The sequence below is a fragment of the Gymnoscopelus microlampas genome (assembly GCF_963454915.1).
Source record: "Gymnoscopelus microlampas genome assembly, chromosome: 11".
Lineage (NCBI taxonomy): Eukaryota > Metazoa > Chordata > Actinopteri > Myctophiformes > Myctophidae > Gymnoscopelus > Gymnoscopelus microlampas.
The window spans coordinates 29,265,574-29,283,817 of record NC_139948.1 but is presented as its reverse complement, the minus strand read 5'-3'; the positions used below and the strand labels follow the sequence as shown (position 1 = coordinate 29,283,817).

Below are 18,244 nucleotides of genomic sequence, written 5' to 3'. Positions count from 1 at the left end.
TTCAAAGTTCAAATACATGTCCTGTGTTTTCTTTGAATGTATGGGGTATTGGTTTTCTGAACGGAATGTCCAGAATACATTTTTCTGGCTGTACATAATGTGAATGTCACACCAGTTGTAATTCTGAAATACCTTTCAATTGTGTATATGATGTGATATGTCATACCGAGAGTGGTACCTATGTGAACCTCACGGGTGAGTTCCATTTGTGTCCTCAAATCAGGGTACCATAACTAGGAGGAGGGGCATACAATTATCAAGCTTTGACAAAGAATTGCAACATCCATCCATAATATATTTACAAATCCCTTGATCTACAACAATATTTAAAATGTAAAATACACTTGATAATTGGTTGCCCCTCCTTAGGGTAATCTGATGAGAGGCGACAGGTGACAGGTGAGTTCCATTTTCCAGATGGAACTCACCTGTGTTCTTCCCTATATAAGTGAGGTTCACTCGTCTTGATGTTGTAGATCCCTGAAGAAGATATTTTGTCAGGTCGATAGTTACTTGGATTCTTAATAATTTATTTAATACATTGCTCTTTTGTATTGTGGCTGCGAGCTATGCGACCTCTTTTCATTTGTATGCTTTTGCAACATGGTCAGCACCTCTGCGCTATTTATGCGTGCCCTTCGAGATTGTTTTGTAACTACAGTAACATTATTTTCTTTGAAATCAGATGTAGAACATAATAAGCCTTTTCGAACAATCAGACAGCGACATCTAATGGCTATAAAGTGATGTACTAGGGGAGGTTCTTGAACGAGGACAGTCACGCTGGATCCCGCGATGTTTGCTTCTGTATAAAGTCAGTCTCCTCCCCTCTCACGGTCTCTTTCAGTCGGATTTGAGACAAAATGGTGAGCATGTTGCGGAGAGCCATCTGTTTGTTATCTAAACCATCCTCTGTGTATTAATTTGTGTTCGAATTCTAAAGTAGTATACCTTAGGCGCTTAACACGCCTGTGTAGATATTGATGCCATGAACATATTGAATTACATATTTTTCCTGATGCGCGCCTAGCCACACCGGCTATACAGAGGTTCAAAATGGCTGCTAGGAGTAGGCCACTGAGGTTTAATTTGTTGACAATTATCTTGCAGCTAATTACTAGTTTAAGTGATTTAATGTTGTTAAAAAAAACACGTGCTTGTATCACAAGCGCAATGAAAGTCACGACCCAGCAGTAGGCTTGCTAATGCTAACCTTCAGTCAGGCTGACGTCTCAACACGAGGCTGCTGCGGATGTTTGACATATGGTGATGTAATTAGCTTCAACACAAATGGTGAAGAAAGGCCTAACTATTACATGATTGCCGGAGACTAGTGTCATAATGATGTGGGTGCGGGCGCATTGCGTTGTTAAAAGTTACTGTACGTGTGCCCCGAGCTTTGTTACTAACAACTGGCCTTGTGTTGTGTTCACAGTCTCACCGTAAGTTTTCGGCTCCACGACACGGCTCCTTGGGCTTTCTGCCCCGGAAGAGGTGCAAGCGTTACCGGGGCAAGGTGAAGAGCTTCCCCAAGGATGACACCAGCAAGCCTGTCCACCTGACTGCCTTCCTTGGCTACAAGGCTGGCATGACCCACATTGTCCGTGAGGTCGACCGACCTGGCTCAAGTGAGTGCAGCTTTTACTTTAAACATGATTCAGTAAATGGGAGTACTTAAAGGTAGGGTAAGTGATTGACTTTGGGTAAAATAAGTGTTATAGTGTTTGTTCAGTAACAGGAGTCTCCCATGTCTCTCCAGCTCTTAACCCTTTATGACCTGAAGCCGATTCTACAAATGTCTTCTAAATCCCAACAGTTTTCTGAAAAAACGTATGTTTCTATATCGGTGGTGCTCAAACTTTTTCATGTCGAAGACCCCCAAAATAATAGGTATTTGGCCGCCGACCCCTATCAAAATATTTTGTTCCAGAGACTCCCAGAAGCAAAGATTTGAGTTAAACATGTTTGCTTTAAAACAGGGGTGGGCAACTTTGTAGATGGTGAGGGCCACAAAATTTCCTCAATCACTCTGGGGGGCCGCATTGTTTATCGGCAGGGACCCCCCCCCCCCCCCACCGTTGACAAAAACCCCCCCATTGGCAAAACGGTCCGGGGGCGGTGCGCCGGTTCGGGCCAAAATGCAACAAAAAAAAAAGTTTTTTGTTTTTTTGGGGGGGGGGGCCAAAATACATTTTATTTCAAAGGGCCAAGTCTACACAGTTTGTTTTGTGTCTCCAGCAGAGTTTCTAGTGTCTCTATCTCTCTCTGAAAGAGGTTGCACATGAACTCTGCAGCCGCACTGAGGCGCTCCAACACAAACAATACCAATACAAAGAAATAAGAAGAATAAAGTAGAAGTTACGTGTGGTTGCAGGTGTAGACTTGGCCAAAAAACAATTTAAAACATTTTTGGCCCAAAAAAAAAAAAAAAAAAACTTTTTTTTTTTTTTTTTTGATTTTGGCCTGGGGCCGCATTGAGTGAGGGTGCGGGCCGCATGCGGCCCGCGGGCCGCCAGTTGCCCATCCCTGCTTTAAAACAATATATTCCAAGATTTGCACACTTTCACGATGTCTCAAAAATAGCTAAAGTGTAAAATAATGCTTTTTAGCTCAAATCAAAGTGACACAGATGTGTTCCAGGTCTTAATGGGTTAAATAGAAAATGCATTTTCAGTGATCTCTCCTGATTGGCTTAAATGTTGTCACCTTCCTGAAACTGTACTATATTCTGTTTACTAAAGAGCTGGTGAGACCCCTGTGACCAAACAAACGCTCTGTAGCAATGATTACTATCAGAATGCAGTACTTACACCTTTTTTATCACAAAAAAACCCAAAAATATCACTTGCCCTACCTTTAATGAATACGAGAGGTAGCTGAAGTTATATTTTCTATAACATGGTGGTCTGTCTGTGATGAAGCTTCTCGACGGGCGGACATAGTGGGTTGGTAGCCCTTGATGAATGTCGAGTACTGAGTGCAGTCTATCGTAACGGTTGAGGATGCATTTCAAAATCTGATAAGTGTATATGACTCGAGGCCGTATGTTTTACAGAGGTGAACAAAAAGGAGGTGGTTGAGGCCGTGACCATAGTGGAGACTCCTCCCATGATCATGGTTGGTGTTGTGGGCTACGTTCAGACCCCCCGTGGCCTGCGCTCCTTCAAGACCATCTTCGCTGAGCACATCAGTGATGAGTGCAAGCGTCGCTTCTATAAGAACTGGTGAGTAATTTTGAGCATAATTAAATTCAAAATATTTTAAAGGAATACCTGAAGCAAATGTTAAGTGTTTAACATTACGGTGGCCCCTTGCTGCAGCTCCGCTCAGGTGCCTCGTGGCCTGATGAGCTCCGGGCTCCTCTGGCCGGTGGAAAGTGCTTCTTAGAAACCGAGCCATGAGCCAAAACCTCCTGGTTTAAAAGCTGTGACTGCCCGTCTCCTCCTCCCAAGGAGGAAGGGTGAACAGCTGTGCATTGTGTTCTTCCTCTGGCCCACTGTGGTTATGAAGGACCTGTGCCAACCTGTGCTTCTCTCTTGTATACTGCGGTCGCGCTGCATGCTCACAGGTACAAGTCCAAGAAGAAGGCCTTCACCAAGTACTGCAAAAAGTGGCAGGATGATGATGGCAAGAAGCAGCTGGAGAAGGACTTTGCATCCATGAAGAAGTACTGCCAGGTCATCCGTGTCTTAGCCCACACTCAGGTTTGTACCGGTACATTGTATTATCAAGTCCTATTCTCCCCCTCCGGTACATTGTATTATCAAGTCCTATTCTCCCCCTTGTGTGTATGTGATGAGACCACGGAAACAGCGTCAGGCATGGCGCCCGACCCACATGAGGAGACAAATCCGCTGCCTTCCTTCTGACACCACAAGCTCTTGTATTTACAGGGATTAGTGTGTCATTCTTATGGGCATTCTTTGTATTGACTCTGTGTTTTGATCTATGCAGATGCGCCTACTGCCCCATAGGCAGAAGAAGTCTCACCTCATGGAGGTGCAGCTCAACGGAGGCACTATCGCTGACAAGGTTGACTGGGCCCGTGAGAAGCTGGAACAGGCCGTACCGATCACCACAGTATTCTCCCAGGATGAGATGATTGACGTCATTGGAGTCACAAAGGGTCACGGATACAAAGGTATGTCATAATTATCCTTGGTGTGTCGTTTCTTGATATCCTATATTTTCAATGAACATTTATTGCACTCTAGATGGCAGTAATGATGTGTAAGATGCCTGCTGTTAAGATGGAGCTTTAACGTATACATCAAAGCATTTGACTAACATGGTAATGGTGTCAATAGTGCTTGATTTAAACGCAAGTTTCTCAAGAATAAAAGTTTCCCTGTCTTCTGCCCTGTAGGTGTTACCAGCCGTTGGCACACAAAGAAGCTTCCTCGCAAGACCCATCGTGGTCTGCGCAAGGTTGCCTGTATTGGTGCCTGGCATCCTGCCCGTGTGGCCTTCTCTGTGGCCCGTGCTGGTCAGAAGGGCTACCACCACCGCACAGAAATCAACAAGAAGGTGGGTAACGCCATTCGTCATGGTGTCTCATTGAGTTTCTAAATTGCACATATCTGAGTTCTAGGTGTTAACCATCTCCTCTTTGTAGATCTACAAGATCGGCCAGGGCTTCCACAACAAAGATGGAAAGCTTGTGAAGAACAATGCCTCTACAGAGTATGATCTGTCCAATAAGAGCATCAACCCCATGGTGAGTGTGTGTGTGTGTGTGTATATTAGAGTGTGTCAGCAAGTATGTCACATTCCTGTTTCAACTTGTTCTAACTTAAATTCATTTATTTTCAATCAAGGGAGGCTTTGTCCATTATGGAGAGGTGACCAATGATTTCATCATGCTGAAGGGCTGTGTGATCGGGACCAAAAAGAGGGTGCTCACTCTGCGCAAGGTGAGACCAGATGCAAGCACATGAGTGGACAAATCTTTAATCTGCTTTCATTTAAAAGCTTGGACATCTGAGCAGCCACTAAACTAACATTTTGCACCAATGTTCTTGCAGTCCATCCACGGCATAAAATCATGGCATAGCAAAAATCTGTTACTTATAGGTTTGGTGCGCTTAGTGGCAGAAATCTGTAGAATCACATTCATGACTACGCTATGTTAACCTCTTAATGGGGGGTGGGGTGAACTCTCACATGAGTGAGTTCATATTAATGAAGGTTTAAAATGTAATTGATCTAAATGTTATGGTATTTGGCAGAATCTTCTTAAAAATGACTGAACAGCTGTACCCAGGGTCTGGCTGATGTACTGTTCAAGTAATCCCCAGGTTTAGTTAATGAATAACTCTTAAGATTTTATTTCAGTAACCGACTCTAAATTCTACATCTCTTGAGCAGGACTTTTGTATGTATAGCTACACATTTAAACTGGCATTAATGTATAAAGATGGTAAAATTAGTATTGGTGTCAACAGAAATCCAGTACTCTATGTTATATTTATAAACTGTTAGCATCTAGTATAATTCTGATATACACAGGCAACCCCAGCACTGAACACATTTAAACTGGCATTAATGTATAAAGATGGTAAAATTAGTATTGGTGTGAACAGAAATCCAGTACTCTATGTTATATTTATAAACTGTTAGCATCTAGTATAATTCTGATATACACAGGCAACCCCAGCACTGAACGTAACCTGGTTCACACGTCATTATGAACTTGGGTTCCATTCCAGTGCCAGATTGAACTCCAGTGAGGCAGGGGAGCAGTGCCCTTTTGTGCTAGCTCCCTGTTCACTCTCTGGGAACACTTTATCTGGACTGCCGTTTCTTGGTGCAAAAACCCAGAGGATCTTAAATTGTTCGCTACCCATTGGCTTGAACTACTGACCCTCTTAATGCTGTTTCTGCTGGCGAAATGTATTAACATTTTATTTTTTACCCCCCTTTTCAGTCTCTGCTGGTGCAGACAAGCCGTCGTGCCCTGGAGAAGATCGACCTCAAGTTCATCGATACCACTTCCAAATTTGGACATGGTCGCTTCCAAACTGCAGAGGAAAAGAAGGCGTTTATGGTAAGACTAATGCATTTCCATTGCACCACAGCAGCTTTCGAGACCTCCATGACTCGTTTCCACTGCATGGTACTAGTTCAACTATATATATATATATATATATATATGTATATGTATATGTATATGTATATGTATATATATATTTTCTCTCTCAACTTAAAGTTGTAGAGTGCCTTGTATTTGTATCACCTCAGAGGAGCTAATGCTAGAAGGTCTGCACACCACTGATTTGTCATTTGCTTCAACAACTGACTCTATAACTGCATGGAAGTGTAATGATAAATGGCATGGCCGATTTCCTGCCTTCCATGTTATGGGAAACATTTTCTTTCACTGGATAGGTGAAATGGTTTCCATGTGCTTAAGCACTCCTACGCAGAGGGTTGGATGTCGCTTTGACTACCAGCTACACTGAGGGGATATTTGCATTGAAAAATCAAGTACCTGGTACTTACGCCTATACCATGCAGTGGAAAAGCATCACTAGTGACTGCACATACAATGATATTTAAAATGTCAGTATATCTTCGCTGGCATTCATGTATTTAGATGGTAAAATGTTACTCGATCCGTTATATTTATAAACGGTTAACATCTAGTATCATATTTCTGATATACACAGCACTGAACGTAACCTGGTTCACACCTCATTATGAACTTGGGTTCCATTCCAGTGCCAGATTGAGCTCCAGTGAGGCAGGGGAGCAGTGCCCTTTTGTGCTAGCTCCCTGTTCACTCTCTGGGAACACCGCCTCCTTGGTCAACTGTTGGTCAATTGCAAAATAGTTTGTCTGTGCATGACTGACACTGTCTTTTCTTTCTACAGGGACCACTCAAGAAGGACCGCTTGGTCAAGGAAGAGACTGCTTGAAGCCCCTGTCCTTTTGTGCTGGATTGATGTAATCATACAGTACACCTCTTGATTAAAAACAACAAAAAAACATACAAAGACTGTTTTTCTTAAGTTGTCAAATCAATTTTATATTTGTGGTCAAATCAATTTTAGATGGTTGACATATGATGAGGAATGTGACGTGATGAGGACTGTCTGATTCAGGATGACATCTTTGGTGGCTGCCTCAAGCCGTGAGATGAGAGTTTGGTCAGTATTAACCTTGTAGTTGTACCTGAGTCAGCATGTTGGGAGTGCTGCAAATGACAGCTGGTCAATAATTAATTCAGCAGAGGTACTTAATTGGTGCTGTTGTAGAAGCCATTAAAACAAATATTTGGTCAGGTGTCTTGACAAGTTGAAAGCAATGTTGGGCATAAAGGAGACTAATGTTTGATATATAAATAATGTTTACTTTGCTAACGGATAGTTGAGTTTTAATAAACTGTTTCCATAAATCCCAAAACATGTAATATAAAAGTGTGGCCACATATGCATTCCTTTGAGCTAACATGGCATTAACTGGCCATATGTGTGTCCTTGAGGATTTGGCTGACGTCAGACAAAACTAAGGCAGCCACTGTACAGTAATAAGTCTCACCCTCTGACGCATCATTGCCAAAACATTAGTCTCCACTTCAGCAGGTAATGAGAGGGACCCTAAGAGGGGCCATGAGAGTCATTCAGATGTCCCTCAAAATGCCTTTGCAAGACAACTCTGCATAATATTCCGCACTCTTTGCAGAAAAGTGGATTTTCATGAAGATTTTCAAGGTCTCTCTCACTTCCCATTAACCTAACGCCTCAGAAGCTCGGGGACAATTGTTCTCCATCAAGCAGCGTTTTGCGATTTTCTGTCTTTTTCCCAACCAAAGCAGTTCTACAGAAGTGAGGAAAGAAAAGGGCCTCACCACCTCAATGGGATGATATAATAGAATGATGCTTTATCCCATCCCCTTAAGAAGTGGTGTGGTGTGCTGTCTAAAACAGTGTAATGTTGAACAAACCTTTGGGAGATATCTATTGGGTTGTACATTTAGTATGATATCCAGTAAGTAAGTCCAGTGAGTAACAAAAAAAACCTTAATGTTTATGGGTTAAATCTAACATGGAACATAACAGCGAATTCAGGGAAATGTTTTGTTACAAGCATTTATTGATGTACCTTAAGAGCAGACCAGCACACCTTGAACAACTGCCTGAATACCATGTTTTAGTCAGAACATGTTGCTTGGTTTCCCTGAATATAGGGACGATATGTGTTAACTAGACTATCCTCACTTTGATTGTTAAAAAATTGTCAATTATCATGAATTAATATTACATTGGTTTAGGGTTGCTACAAGCATGGACTGATATTTCTGGGTTCATTGCTGAAAACATTTGCACCCCTGGTCTAGGGAGAAGAGAAGCGTGAAGCCTGCTTTACAATGTGTTGTGTGACAACACATTGTAGCATAAATCATGCATTAGACGCAGGCCTGAAGCTTAATTTATAGTTTGTGTGTATAATATATGTAGGTGTTTATGACCGTGTTGCTTGCAGCTATCTGAGAAAAGAAGAGTGGAGAAGGGCAGTATGTCATTGTGGCCAGAGCAGACCCATGGAGGTGGCTCCATTGTTTTATAATCTCCAGGCACTACTAACCCTAGCCTTGCAGAAGCACAACCAGGGACAGTCCCAACACACACAAAGCTCCTCATACATCATTTGTTTTCTACAGTATGGAAGTTAATTGTCCAAAATGACCAGAATAATTGCTCCCCCAATGCCATAGGGTCTGTTTTCACAAGTCTGTATAGCTGTTAAAGACAGCAACTCCAAACATTGAATGTGTCATTCTGCACCATTCAACTCTATTAGTTAAATTCTGCATAAATTCAAATGATCCATAACTGCTAGTATTGCATGTCTATGAGCATGTACAGCAGTAGCCTGGGTGCCAGCCTGCTTCGCTGCGTTCGGCGGACTTTTTTTCTCTCTGCGCTTCTCAGTCTGGAATGCCTCCTATCTCCAGGAGGCGGGACACAGCAGCCAAGGTTCCAAACCTACCGTGGCTTCTGATTGGTCTGTGGTGCGGGGCGGGACAAAAAAAACGGTGTGATCGTTTTGATTCGTCATTCGTTTGAACAACATCCAATCAGCAACGACGTTGCCGAACGTAACATATGTAGTTCCTGTGTAGTTCCTGTGTAGTTCTGAAAGACGAGTCAATCGGGTGCATTCCAGACTGAGAAGCGCAGAGAGAAAAAAAAATCCGCCGAACGTAGCGAAGCAGGCTGGCACCCAGGCTAGTACAGCAGTGCTTCTCAAACTTTTTCATGTGAAGGATCCCCAAATGCACACTTAATAGCCTGCGGACCCTTATTTGAAAATATGTGCCAAGAACCCCCATAAAAGAAGATTTTTACGAGTCTAGCAGTGTTTTTCAACCATTATGATTCAAGGACCCCCAGTTTGACATGCATTAGGCTATGGACCCCCATTTAATGGCACTTCTTTCTCTGGGACCTCAATTTATATTGTAAAATCTATGTTAATTTAACTCTGAGAGTGTACAAATGGAACCAAATGCCATTTGGTTCCATTTGTACACTCAGAGTTACAGACCCATAAGGGTCCATTTAGTTCCTATCCATCATTTAGCTGGGGACCCCCTGGAACTCCCTCAAGGACCCCCCTGGACCCCACTTTGAGAACCAATGATGCACAGTACTGTATGTGCGCACGCTTGTGTGCATGTGGACAAGATTGTGCCTGTGCGTGTGTTCACTGTTTCAAATGGTGTATCCTGCAGACCAGTGTCCATCAGTCCTCAGGTAGCAGCTGTTGCTAGTGGGATTGGAGCCAGGTAACCAGGGTGCATGCTGGGACAGCAGAGAGGTGGGCCAAGCATTTGATGTGTGTGTGTGTGTGTGTGTGTGTGTGTGTGTGTGTGTGTGTGTGTGTGTGTGTGTGTGTGTGTGTGTGTGTGTGTGTGTGTGTGTGTGTGTGTGTGTGTGTGTGTGTGTGTGTGTGCGCGTGCGTGCGCGTGCGTGCGTGAGAGAGAGGAAGGAAGCAAATGTGTACGCTGTACAGTATGTGTCTTTGCCTTTGTATGTGAGCAGGTCACAGTATGCATCCCCATGTGTTAGCCTGCATGAATGTTACCACATAGCTTTGTGTGTGTGCGCGTGTGTGCGCGTGCGTGCGTGTGTGTGTGCAGGGTTAGGTGGAGGAGGTGTCCAGGTCTGGCAGTCTGGCAGAGAGTCAGTGCTGGGCTTCCCAGCTAAGTGAGGGAACTGACTGTGATGGTGTGTGGTGTCTGATAGGGGACAGACTGTCGGGGAGGACCACACACAACAAAACGATTATTACACATTGATGGAGGCCACAGGCTTCAGTTGTAGCTACTGGACCGATGGTGTATTTTTTTGCTTTTTGTGTACTATTCTTCTCTCCCATTATGCAACCTGGTTGCAGCAAGAGAGGAATTCTCTTTTTATAGACTGATATAAAATGTACCTCTCTTTGTTGTGGTGTGGAGCAGGAATGGCTGGAGTGTAATGGATCTCTCATGGTTTACTTTAGGTGAAGTGTATTTTATTTGATCTGGCTGTCTGGCTGAATAGTTTTAGGGTATGCTGTCATGGCTTATATTCTTACTTGATTTGTCTGATGGTGAAAACACACACACACACGCACACGCACGCACACACACACACACACACACACACACACACACACACACACACACACACACACACACACACACACACACACACACACACACACACACACACACACACACACACACACACACACACACACACACACACATTCAAAAATTGACAAAAAAGCCTGGTCACACAACAAGAGGTCCAGTATTTTGGCTTGAATCGCTAACAATTTCGGAAGGCAAATGTGTAAAAGGACAGCAGGTCTGGGGCCTAATGTATGCTAATGTATGCATTGTGGTAGGCCTATGAGGCTTGGGTCCCGGCTCCCGGGGAGACATCAAATTTCTCCTTTGGGTATTGAGTCCCAAGACTCTTTTATTGCTAATTTTAACTTTTTAATGGATCCTAAAGCCTGATAAAAGTGTCAAACTCCCAAATTATACTCTGTTAAAGAATTCCTGGGAAATGTCAGCCCAGCGTGGTCAAGAGCCCCCCCCCCCCCCCCCCCCTGGGAAAAAAATCTCCTGTTATCGAACGGTCTGAGGTTGGCAGGTATGCTATGACCATGTCGCTCAGCAAAAATTCTTTATCGAGCAACACGGTCGTAGAGTGTAAATGAGCCCTTTAGTCTTTGCCTGAGCGTGCCAGACTGCAGCTCCTGCACCCCTGCACTGTGGCATCAGTATTCCAAGCCCGTTCATGGACACAGCGTTCCTTGGGCTGACAGAGTGGGCCTGCATTCACTATCCCATCACACCACCAGAGGGCAGAGCAGAGTGGTCCTTTTTCTTCACGCATCTCAGAGCAATTTGTGTTGTGTAGCCTACTTTACTTCTTTTATCTCCCCCACCCCTCTTTTTTTTTTTTTTTTTACTGCTTTCTATTCAGGGTTAGATTTAAAAGCTTATTATTATTGCATGAAATAATTACCACAGAGCTTGCAGTTTTCTTGAATTCATGTTTTTTTCTCTCCCTTTTTATATTCTTAATCTGTATGTATTTTATCTCCACTGATGGTGATGTGATTTGTTGACTCAGACTCATTTTGCCCTGATGGTGTTCTTCAGTGCATTGACTGTGCTTATAGCACTGTAGCTCTGTAACTCTGCATGACCCAAAAATAACCTGGGGTCAGTGCTGTCAGCAACTCTGGTCAGCTGAGCACACACACACACACACACACACACACACACACACACACACACACACACACACACACACACACACACACACACACACACACACACACACACACACACACACACACACACACACACACACACACACACACACACACACACACACACACACACACACACGTGTATACTTACAGAAACAGATTATGTGTGTGCATACATCTATATAAGTGTACACTATTTAAAAGCATTAAAGCATAGTTTTACTTGATATTAGTAACTCTTTTTTCAGAGTGGGTAGAGAGAGACACACAACACGAGTGATGTAGTGGAATTTAGCCCTGTGACCATTTAAGCCTAACTGATACTTCATCATCATATGAGTGTTGTCGCACTGTCGCTTTTCAAATCAGTTGTTTTCGGCATACAACGAAGTATGAATTAGCCTCTTTTATCGTAAGTTGGCTTTAACGGCGAAGACTTAAGGGGATGTGCCTGAGTCCCATGGGGCAGTACTCTGTCCTGGGATGCTGCTGGCTGATAAAAGTCAAAGAAAGGTCATTGTCGGTTTGATGTGGGGTTATGTAACCTTGCAGACACAAAGCCGGGCTAAGCAGTGAGTGTTGCTCTTAGTATTCCCAGCCAGAAGGGGACAGTATGTTCCTCGGGCCTCCTCTCCTCAAACCCCCCACCCCATCCCACCCCTCCATGCACGCATGCACACGCACACACATGCACACTCACACTCACATGCACATGCACACACAAACATACACATGATACATACAGTACCACCTCCTCTCCTCCTACACTCCCTTGATCACACAGCACTGCAGAGAGACATACCGGGCACTTTGATCAACACACCAGGAATGAGAGAGAGAGAGAGAGAGAGAGAGAGAGAGAGAGGGAGAGAGAGGGAGAGAGGGAGAGAGAGAGAGAGAGAGAGAGAGAGAGAGAGAGAGAGAGAGAGAGAGAGAGAGAGAGAGAGAGAGAGATATGCTGGGGAACAGGGACATGGTGTGGTTAATCCCTCCCATCTTGCTGCACTTTGAATTGCAGGTATTTAGGAGAAAGAAGGGACAAGAGAAAGAGAGGTAGAGAGTGGGCAGACACACACACACACACACACACACACACACACACACACACACACACACACACACACACACACACACACACACACACACACACACACACACACACACACACACACACACACAATTAGAATGTGAGAAGTGATTTCCCCTGTCCCCATATCTCTCCTCTTTGTTCCATTTCACAAATGACACTTGGTACCCTGCAGCGACAGAGCGAATGGAAATCCAGCCTTGCAGACTGGGGCCCTGCTCTGGCTGCAAACGGCGCTGTGCTGCAGCGTTCAGCCAAGCAAGCATTAGCGTAGCACCGAGCTCCCCCCTAACCCTCCGTGACGTCACGAAGGAATATCCAACTCTGTTAGTCTGCCAAGAAAAGTCTTCGACTTTTCAAGGGCACGCACCTCGCTACAACTATCGGCTCTAGCCGGCTTCCCCTCTCCTCTGTGAGGACAGGGTTTGAAGGCAGGGGAGGACTGCAAGGACCAGGGCTCTTCAACTCCTAACCTGTCTGGTCAATGGATCTGCGAGGCAGATAACTGTTAACACAGCCAAATGTGACTTGCACCACATTACACTCATTAGATTATATCACTGTTTTTGTACACTTTTTGAAAAGATAGATTTTGCCATTTCAGACTAGACTGCATCGTAATGTTGCAATGCATAGTTCTTCTATGGAACATCCGATATAACACTGATAGTGGACGCTGACAGAAATGCAATAGTTATGTCATGCATGAGACAGGTTTACCCACACCACTCCAGTCTCCAGTCCCACTACAAACTTGGAATTTGATAAGATCGATCATCGAACCCATTGCTGACAATGAGACTGCAGGGATGTGAACAGCCCATTCATGTGAGTTGTTCCCCTGAACTCAGAGACATGAAGTATGATGAAAGGAAAACAAATGGGAAGGGGTGAAACACAGAGGGAGATGAGGACATACTACACAGTAGAATCCTCATTCCTCAGTGTTTAACTGAGAGCATACAAATTGACCTGCTAGAGTTAAATTAACATTGACAGTGTAGGAAAGAGTACAGGAGATGAGTGGGGGGGGGCAGACTTTGTGATGAGAGACACGAGAGCATGTGCCAACAGGAGAGGAAGATGAGAACAGGGTGAGAAAAAAATAAAGTGCGGTGGGGGAAGGGACAGTTTTGTTTGTGAGCCACTTGGGGATGGAGAACGACAGACTGTTTAAGAGAGGCAAATTAAGGACAAAGGCAACTTTTATCTTGCCTTGTCAACCATGCGAGATAAGACGGTAGGTATACAGCAGGGGAGATGGAACCAAGAGAGATAAACCAGAGACTGGTTCCATCCTAATACACAGAAATTTGACATTCAGGTGGCTACCAGGGACATATATTCCTTTATGGGAATACCAGCATCACTAGATATCACTCGACACATCTAGGCTTGTAAAATGGGCACTGCTTATAAATTCTGAATAAAGATGGCAATACATAAAAAAGACTTCATTTAGGGTGCTTTGCTGACATTTATGGAGAACAGCTTGTGTCACTGAACTCCGATAACAGTGAACTGTGATATCAGCACTTTGGCTATCAGGAAGCTTTTTTCACCTTGCACTTTTAATTTGCTAGCCTCTTCCCCCTAACATGAACATGAGCCAGAGCCAGAACACTTTCAAAGAAGCTTACATATCATACAAAGCTATCCTTTGCTTTGAATCACCTTTTATCCCCCACAATGATGGATGGAAAGGCCTCTCTCTACTTCAACTCCCACTCAGCTCCACCTATACAACACAGTACATATACTCTGTTGCAATGGTTTGTGCATTATGTATATATACATAATGCACAGACCACTGCAAGAGAGAATGAGCCCCCTTTGTCTCACAAATAGGTTCACTTTGTGTGTCCCAACACACAGAACACGGAACATTCATGCACACACATGCATGCACATGCACACACTCAAACACACTGGCTCCCACACACTTTAGTATTCTAGGTTGTGAAATGCGATGCTTTTAGAGCGGTCGTGTAGAAAGGTGTTGGATCTACTCTTTACAGGAAAAGCCCCAGCCAAATGCTCCTGGTGGCGGGTGCTATTGCAAACCTGTATTTCTTTGTCCATTTCCTAGAAAAATGAAAGTATCTTTCTTAAATGCTGTCTGTCTCTGTCTTCAATGGCATTTACCTTAGAGAGAGAAAAACAATTGTGCCTAGTGGTAGTATAAAAGAACCATGACATTCCATGAGAGCTATGCCTAAGGTTCTTTAAAACATAACAACATAATTTTGATGAAATACCTTGCAAGTAATCTTCCATCAACATGCAGGATATTTTCAGAGAGCTTTGGCATGGTATATAACTCACTGGTATATAACCACCTTTCTTTCGTCTTCTGCTCTTTTAAAGTTCTTTTTGTTGTTTTTTTTCCTATCGATTAGTCACCCCATGGAGACTTGAATTCATGGATATATATATATATATATATATATATTTGTCGCATTCCTAAGCCAATAATTTGATGACCAGTCCAGCGGACTGGTAGGCAGCGGTTCCGGTAGGAGATACAAAGGAGACTCTCTGTGTCTCCTACCGGAACCGCTGCCGTTCTTCAAATTATTGGCTTAGGAATGTGACAAATTCACAAAAATATTCCATGGGGTGACTAATCAATAGAAAACACGTCATTTTGGGGGTGAACTATCGCTTTAAGATCCTCTGTTCTGTGAAAATCATCCAACCAGTAGGGCTTGCATGGAATGCAGGTGAAATGGCCATACTGTCTACTTCTCAGTACACTGCATTTTAAAGTGAGAGTAAGTGATATCTTTGGTTAAAACAAAACTTTTTGTTCAATAACAGGGGTCTCACTGTCTCCCCACCTCTTTAATAATTTTCGTTTTTTTGTAGATCTGCTATTTTTGAAAAATGTTGAAAATGTGTGCAAATCTTTGAATATATGTATTCTTTTAAAGCGAACATTTTTAACTCCAATCTTTCCTTCTGGGGGTCACTGGAACAAAATATTTTGAGATGGGGGGTCTGTGGCCCAACATACATTCAAGGGGTCCTTGACAATTATGAAAAGGTTTGAGAACCACTGATATAGAAACATTTTTAGAAAACTGTTGGGATTTAGAAGACATTTGTAGAATCGGCTTCAGGTCTTAATGGGTTAAAACATTTGTTGGGGGAAAATGCCAAATTGCCGTGCTGACAAGGACGTTTACTCATTATCTGCAATTATTCCACACTAAACAAAGGCGTGTTTCCATTCGTAGACATGCTGCAGAAGATGAGTTGATAGATTACACCACTGGAGAATCACACCCTATTTATTTAGCTAGATCACACCTAGTTGCAATGGATTGCAGAAAGGATCACATACACAGAACTTCCTGGATAGTGTCCACTTAAGTATCCATCTATAGAGTACAGAAGTCCTGACGTCACTCGTTCATCCCCTGGGTCATAAAGTAATATCTCTATGGAGAATAACATTGGGTCATCTTAGAATCATCTCATATAAGAATTGTGGCCCAAAAATAAACAAACTTACTGTCTCTGCATCGTTTATGATAGTCAGTCTCTCATATTTGATACAGTCTGTTTCTGGCAACATTTTTATTAATTCGGCGGAAGTAACATTAGCGTTTTCTCACCGTCAGTTGATGCTTCATATCCATAAGAGTCAAACCGCTGGGATCATTTGTTTATTTTTGCAACACAGTTCTTATTTGACGCGAAATTGAACACGTCTATGGGAATTCAGAACGGGGGGAAAAAAACGCGACCCAGGTAGGATGTGTAAATTATGTCAGACTTCGGTGCTCTATTGTATCCAGACTATCCACTCAACAAAACCAGGTTGTCTACTCAAAGGATGTCATTTCAGTATATTGAATAGTAGACACATACAAATATTCACTCACAGCTAGGGACTCCCATCATTTTCTGCCGATCTCTGTAAGTGCATGTGCTACATTCAGAGAGCATCTTTTACTTCTGACAAGCACAAGGGTGTTTAAGGTAAGTGTATGTCAGAGAAACGCAGCAAAACAGGGTAATTTGTTCCCCCTAGGGTTTGTATTTTATTCATCAGGAGTTGATGCATCCAAGTATAGGATCATTCGGTTTTGGCACCTTTAAAGATTTCATTTTCAATTTGAACAACACATCAAAAATAAAAAATAAACAAAGAAATGACTAAGGCTGTGTGAATTTAAAAAAATAAAGTACATACATACATATATTCATATATTTATAAATAAATTAACCAAACCATTTAAAAAAGCAGTTTTGTTCAATGTAGATTGTTTGGTTTGTCCCATAAAAGAAAAACATGAATAAAAAAGAAAGGAAAATTAAAATACACATGAAAACATTATACTTTAGCATTTTTGCTTTTTTCCCCATATAATCGTTATCCTTTAAAACTTAAGTTTCTCAAGAGCAGATTTGCTGTAATTTAATAGCATGCATTTAATTTCTGAAATTGTGAGTCACTTAGCTTCTCATGTACTATTTCTTATTTAACTTTGTTGCTTGCCTTTTTTGCAAGTTGTTGTTTTGTTCGTCATCCTCTTCTTTTCCTTCCCCTCTCCTCCTTCCTTTATTTGTAGAAGTCGTATTTGGAGTCTTGTCTTTGTGAACTCCATGACCCCTTTGTTGGTTCTTTCTGTTGAGGGGTTCAACTCTTCCGTAAACGACCCCCCCCCCCCCCCCCCCCCGAAAAAAGAAAGCGAACAGGGACTGAGAAAAAGACGAGAAGGTTCTATTAAAAGAATATATATTTTTCTAACTGTTGACTGCTTTGCGTCTGTCTCTGGTGGCATCAGTAGGTGTGTGGTGTGGTATAGCTACCTACCATACCTTGTCTTGTTCTCAACCTTCAAGCGAACAGATACTAAAAGAGTCTTTTCTCATGTTACCAACAGCACTTGGTTTAGTTTAGTTTTTTTTTCTTTTTTTGCTTCAGTAAAGTCCGTATCTCTTGATTATTAACGTAATAATTTATTTATAAAAGTAATACATATATATAGTACCTTTGTTAGAGTTTACAGATTGGGCTAATTCTTACTGAATCCCAAGCTGCAACGATTCACAGTTTTAATGCAAAAAAATAAACCAATGAATAAATGTCTACAAATAAAAAAGGTGTATGTTTGAGCGGTTGGCTAGGAGAGTTGCTCCAACAGAACTGCAGGGCCAACTGTCAAACCAATAACTTATGAAACCATGAAAACATCGTTATTTCACAAATGCCTCCCCTTTCCCTTTCAGTGCCCCAAACCCCATAAACGACCCTGTGCAAATAAAAATAAATAAATAAAAATAAAACCACTTTCACTCTCTGTACAATCTGACCCATTCTCACTTTTCTGCCATTCACTCTAAGGAACACAGCGAACATTGTTGAAT

The 18,244-nt window shown here is 42.6% G+C and overlaps 1 protein-coding gene across 1 annotated transcript; it reads left to right on the top strand.

The window, feature by feature from the left end:
• Nucleotides 1–818: 818 nt before the first annotated feature.
• rpl3 (ribosomal protein L3) lies at nucleotides 819–6,995 on the top strand. Its single transcript, XM_084072675.1, has 10 exons — nucleotides 819–866; nucleotides 1,436–1,628; nucleotides 3,056–3,224; nucleotides 3,569–3,704; nucleotides 3,955–4,141; nucleotides 4,367–4,527; nucleotides 4,616–4,717; nucleotides 4,818–4,913; nucleotides 5,927–6,046; nucleotides 6,873–6,995. Exons 1-10 carry the CDS (start codon nucleotides 864–866, stop codon nucleotides 6,915–6,917), a joined length of 1,212 nt encoding a protein of 403 aa, XP_083928801.1. The 5' UTR covers nucleotides 819–863; the 3' UTR covers nucleotides 6,918–6,995.
• The last annotated feature ends 11,249 nt before the right edge of the window (nucleotides 6,996–18,244 follow it).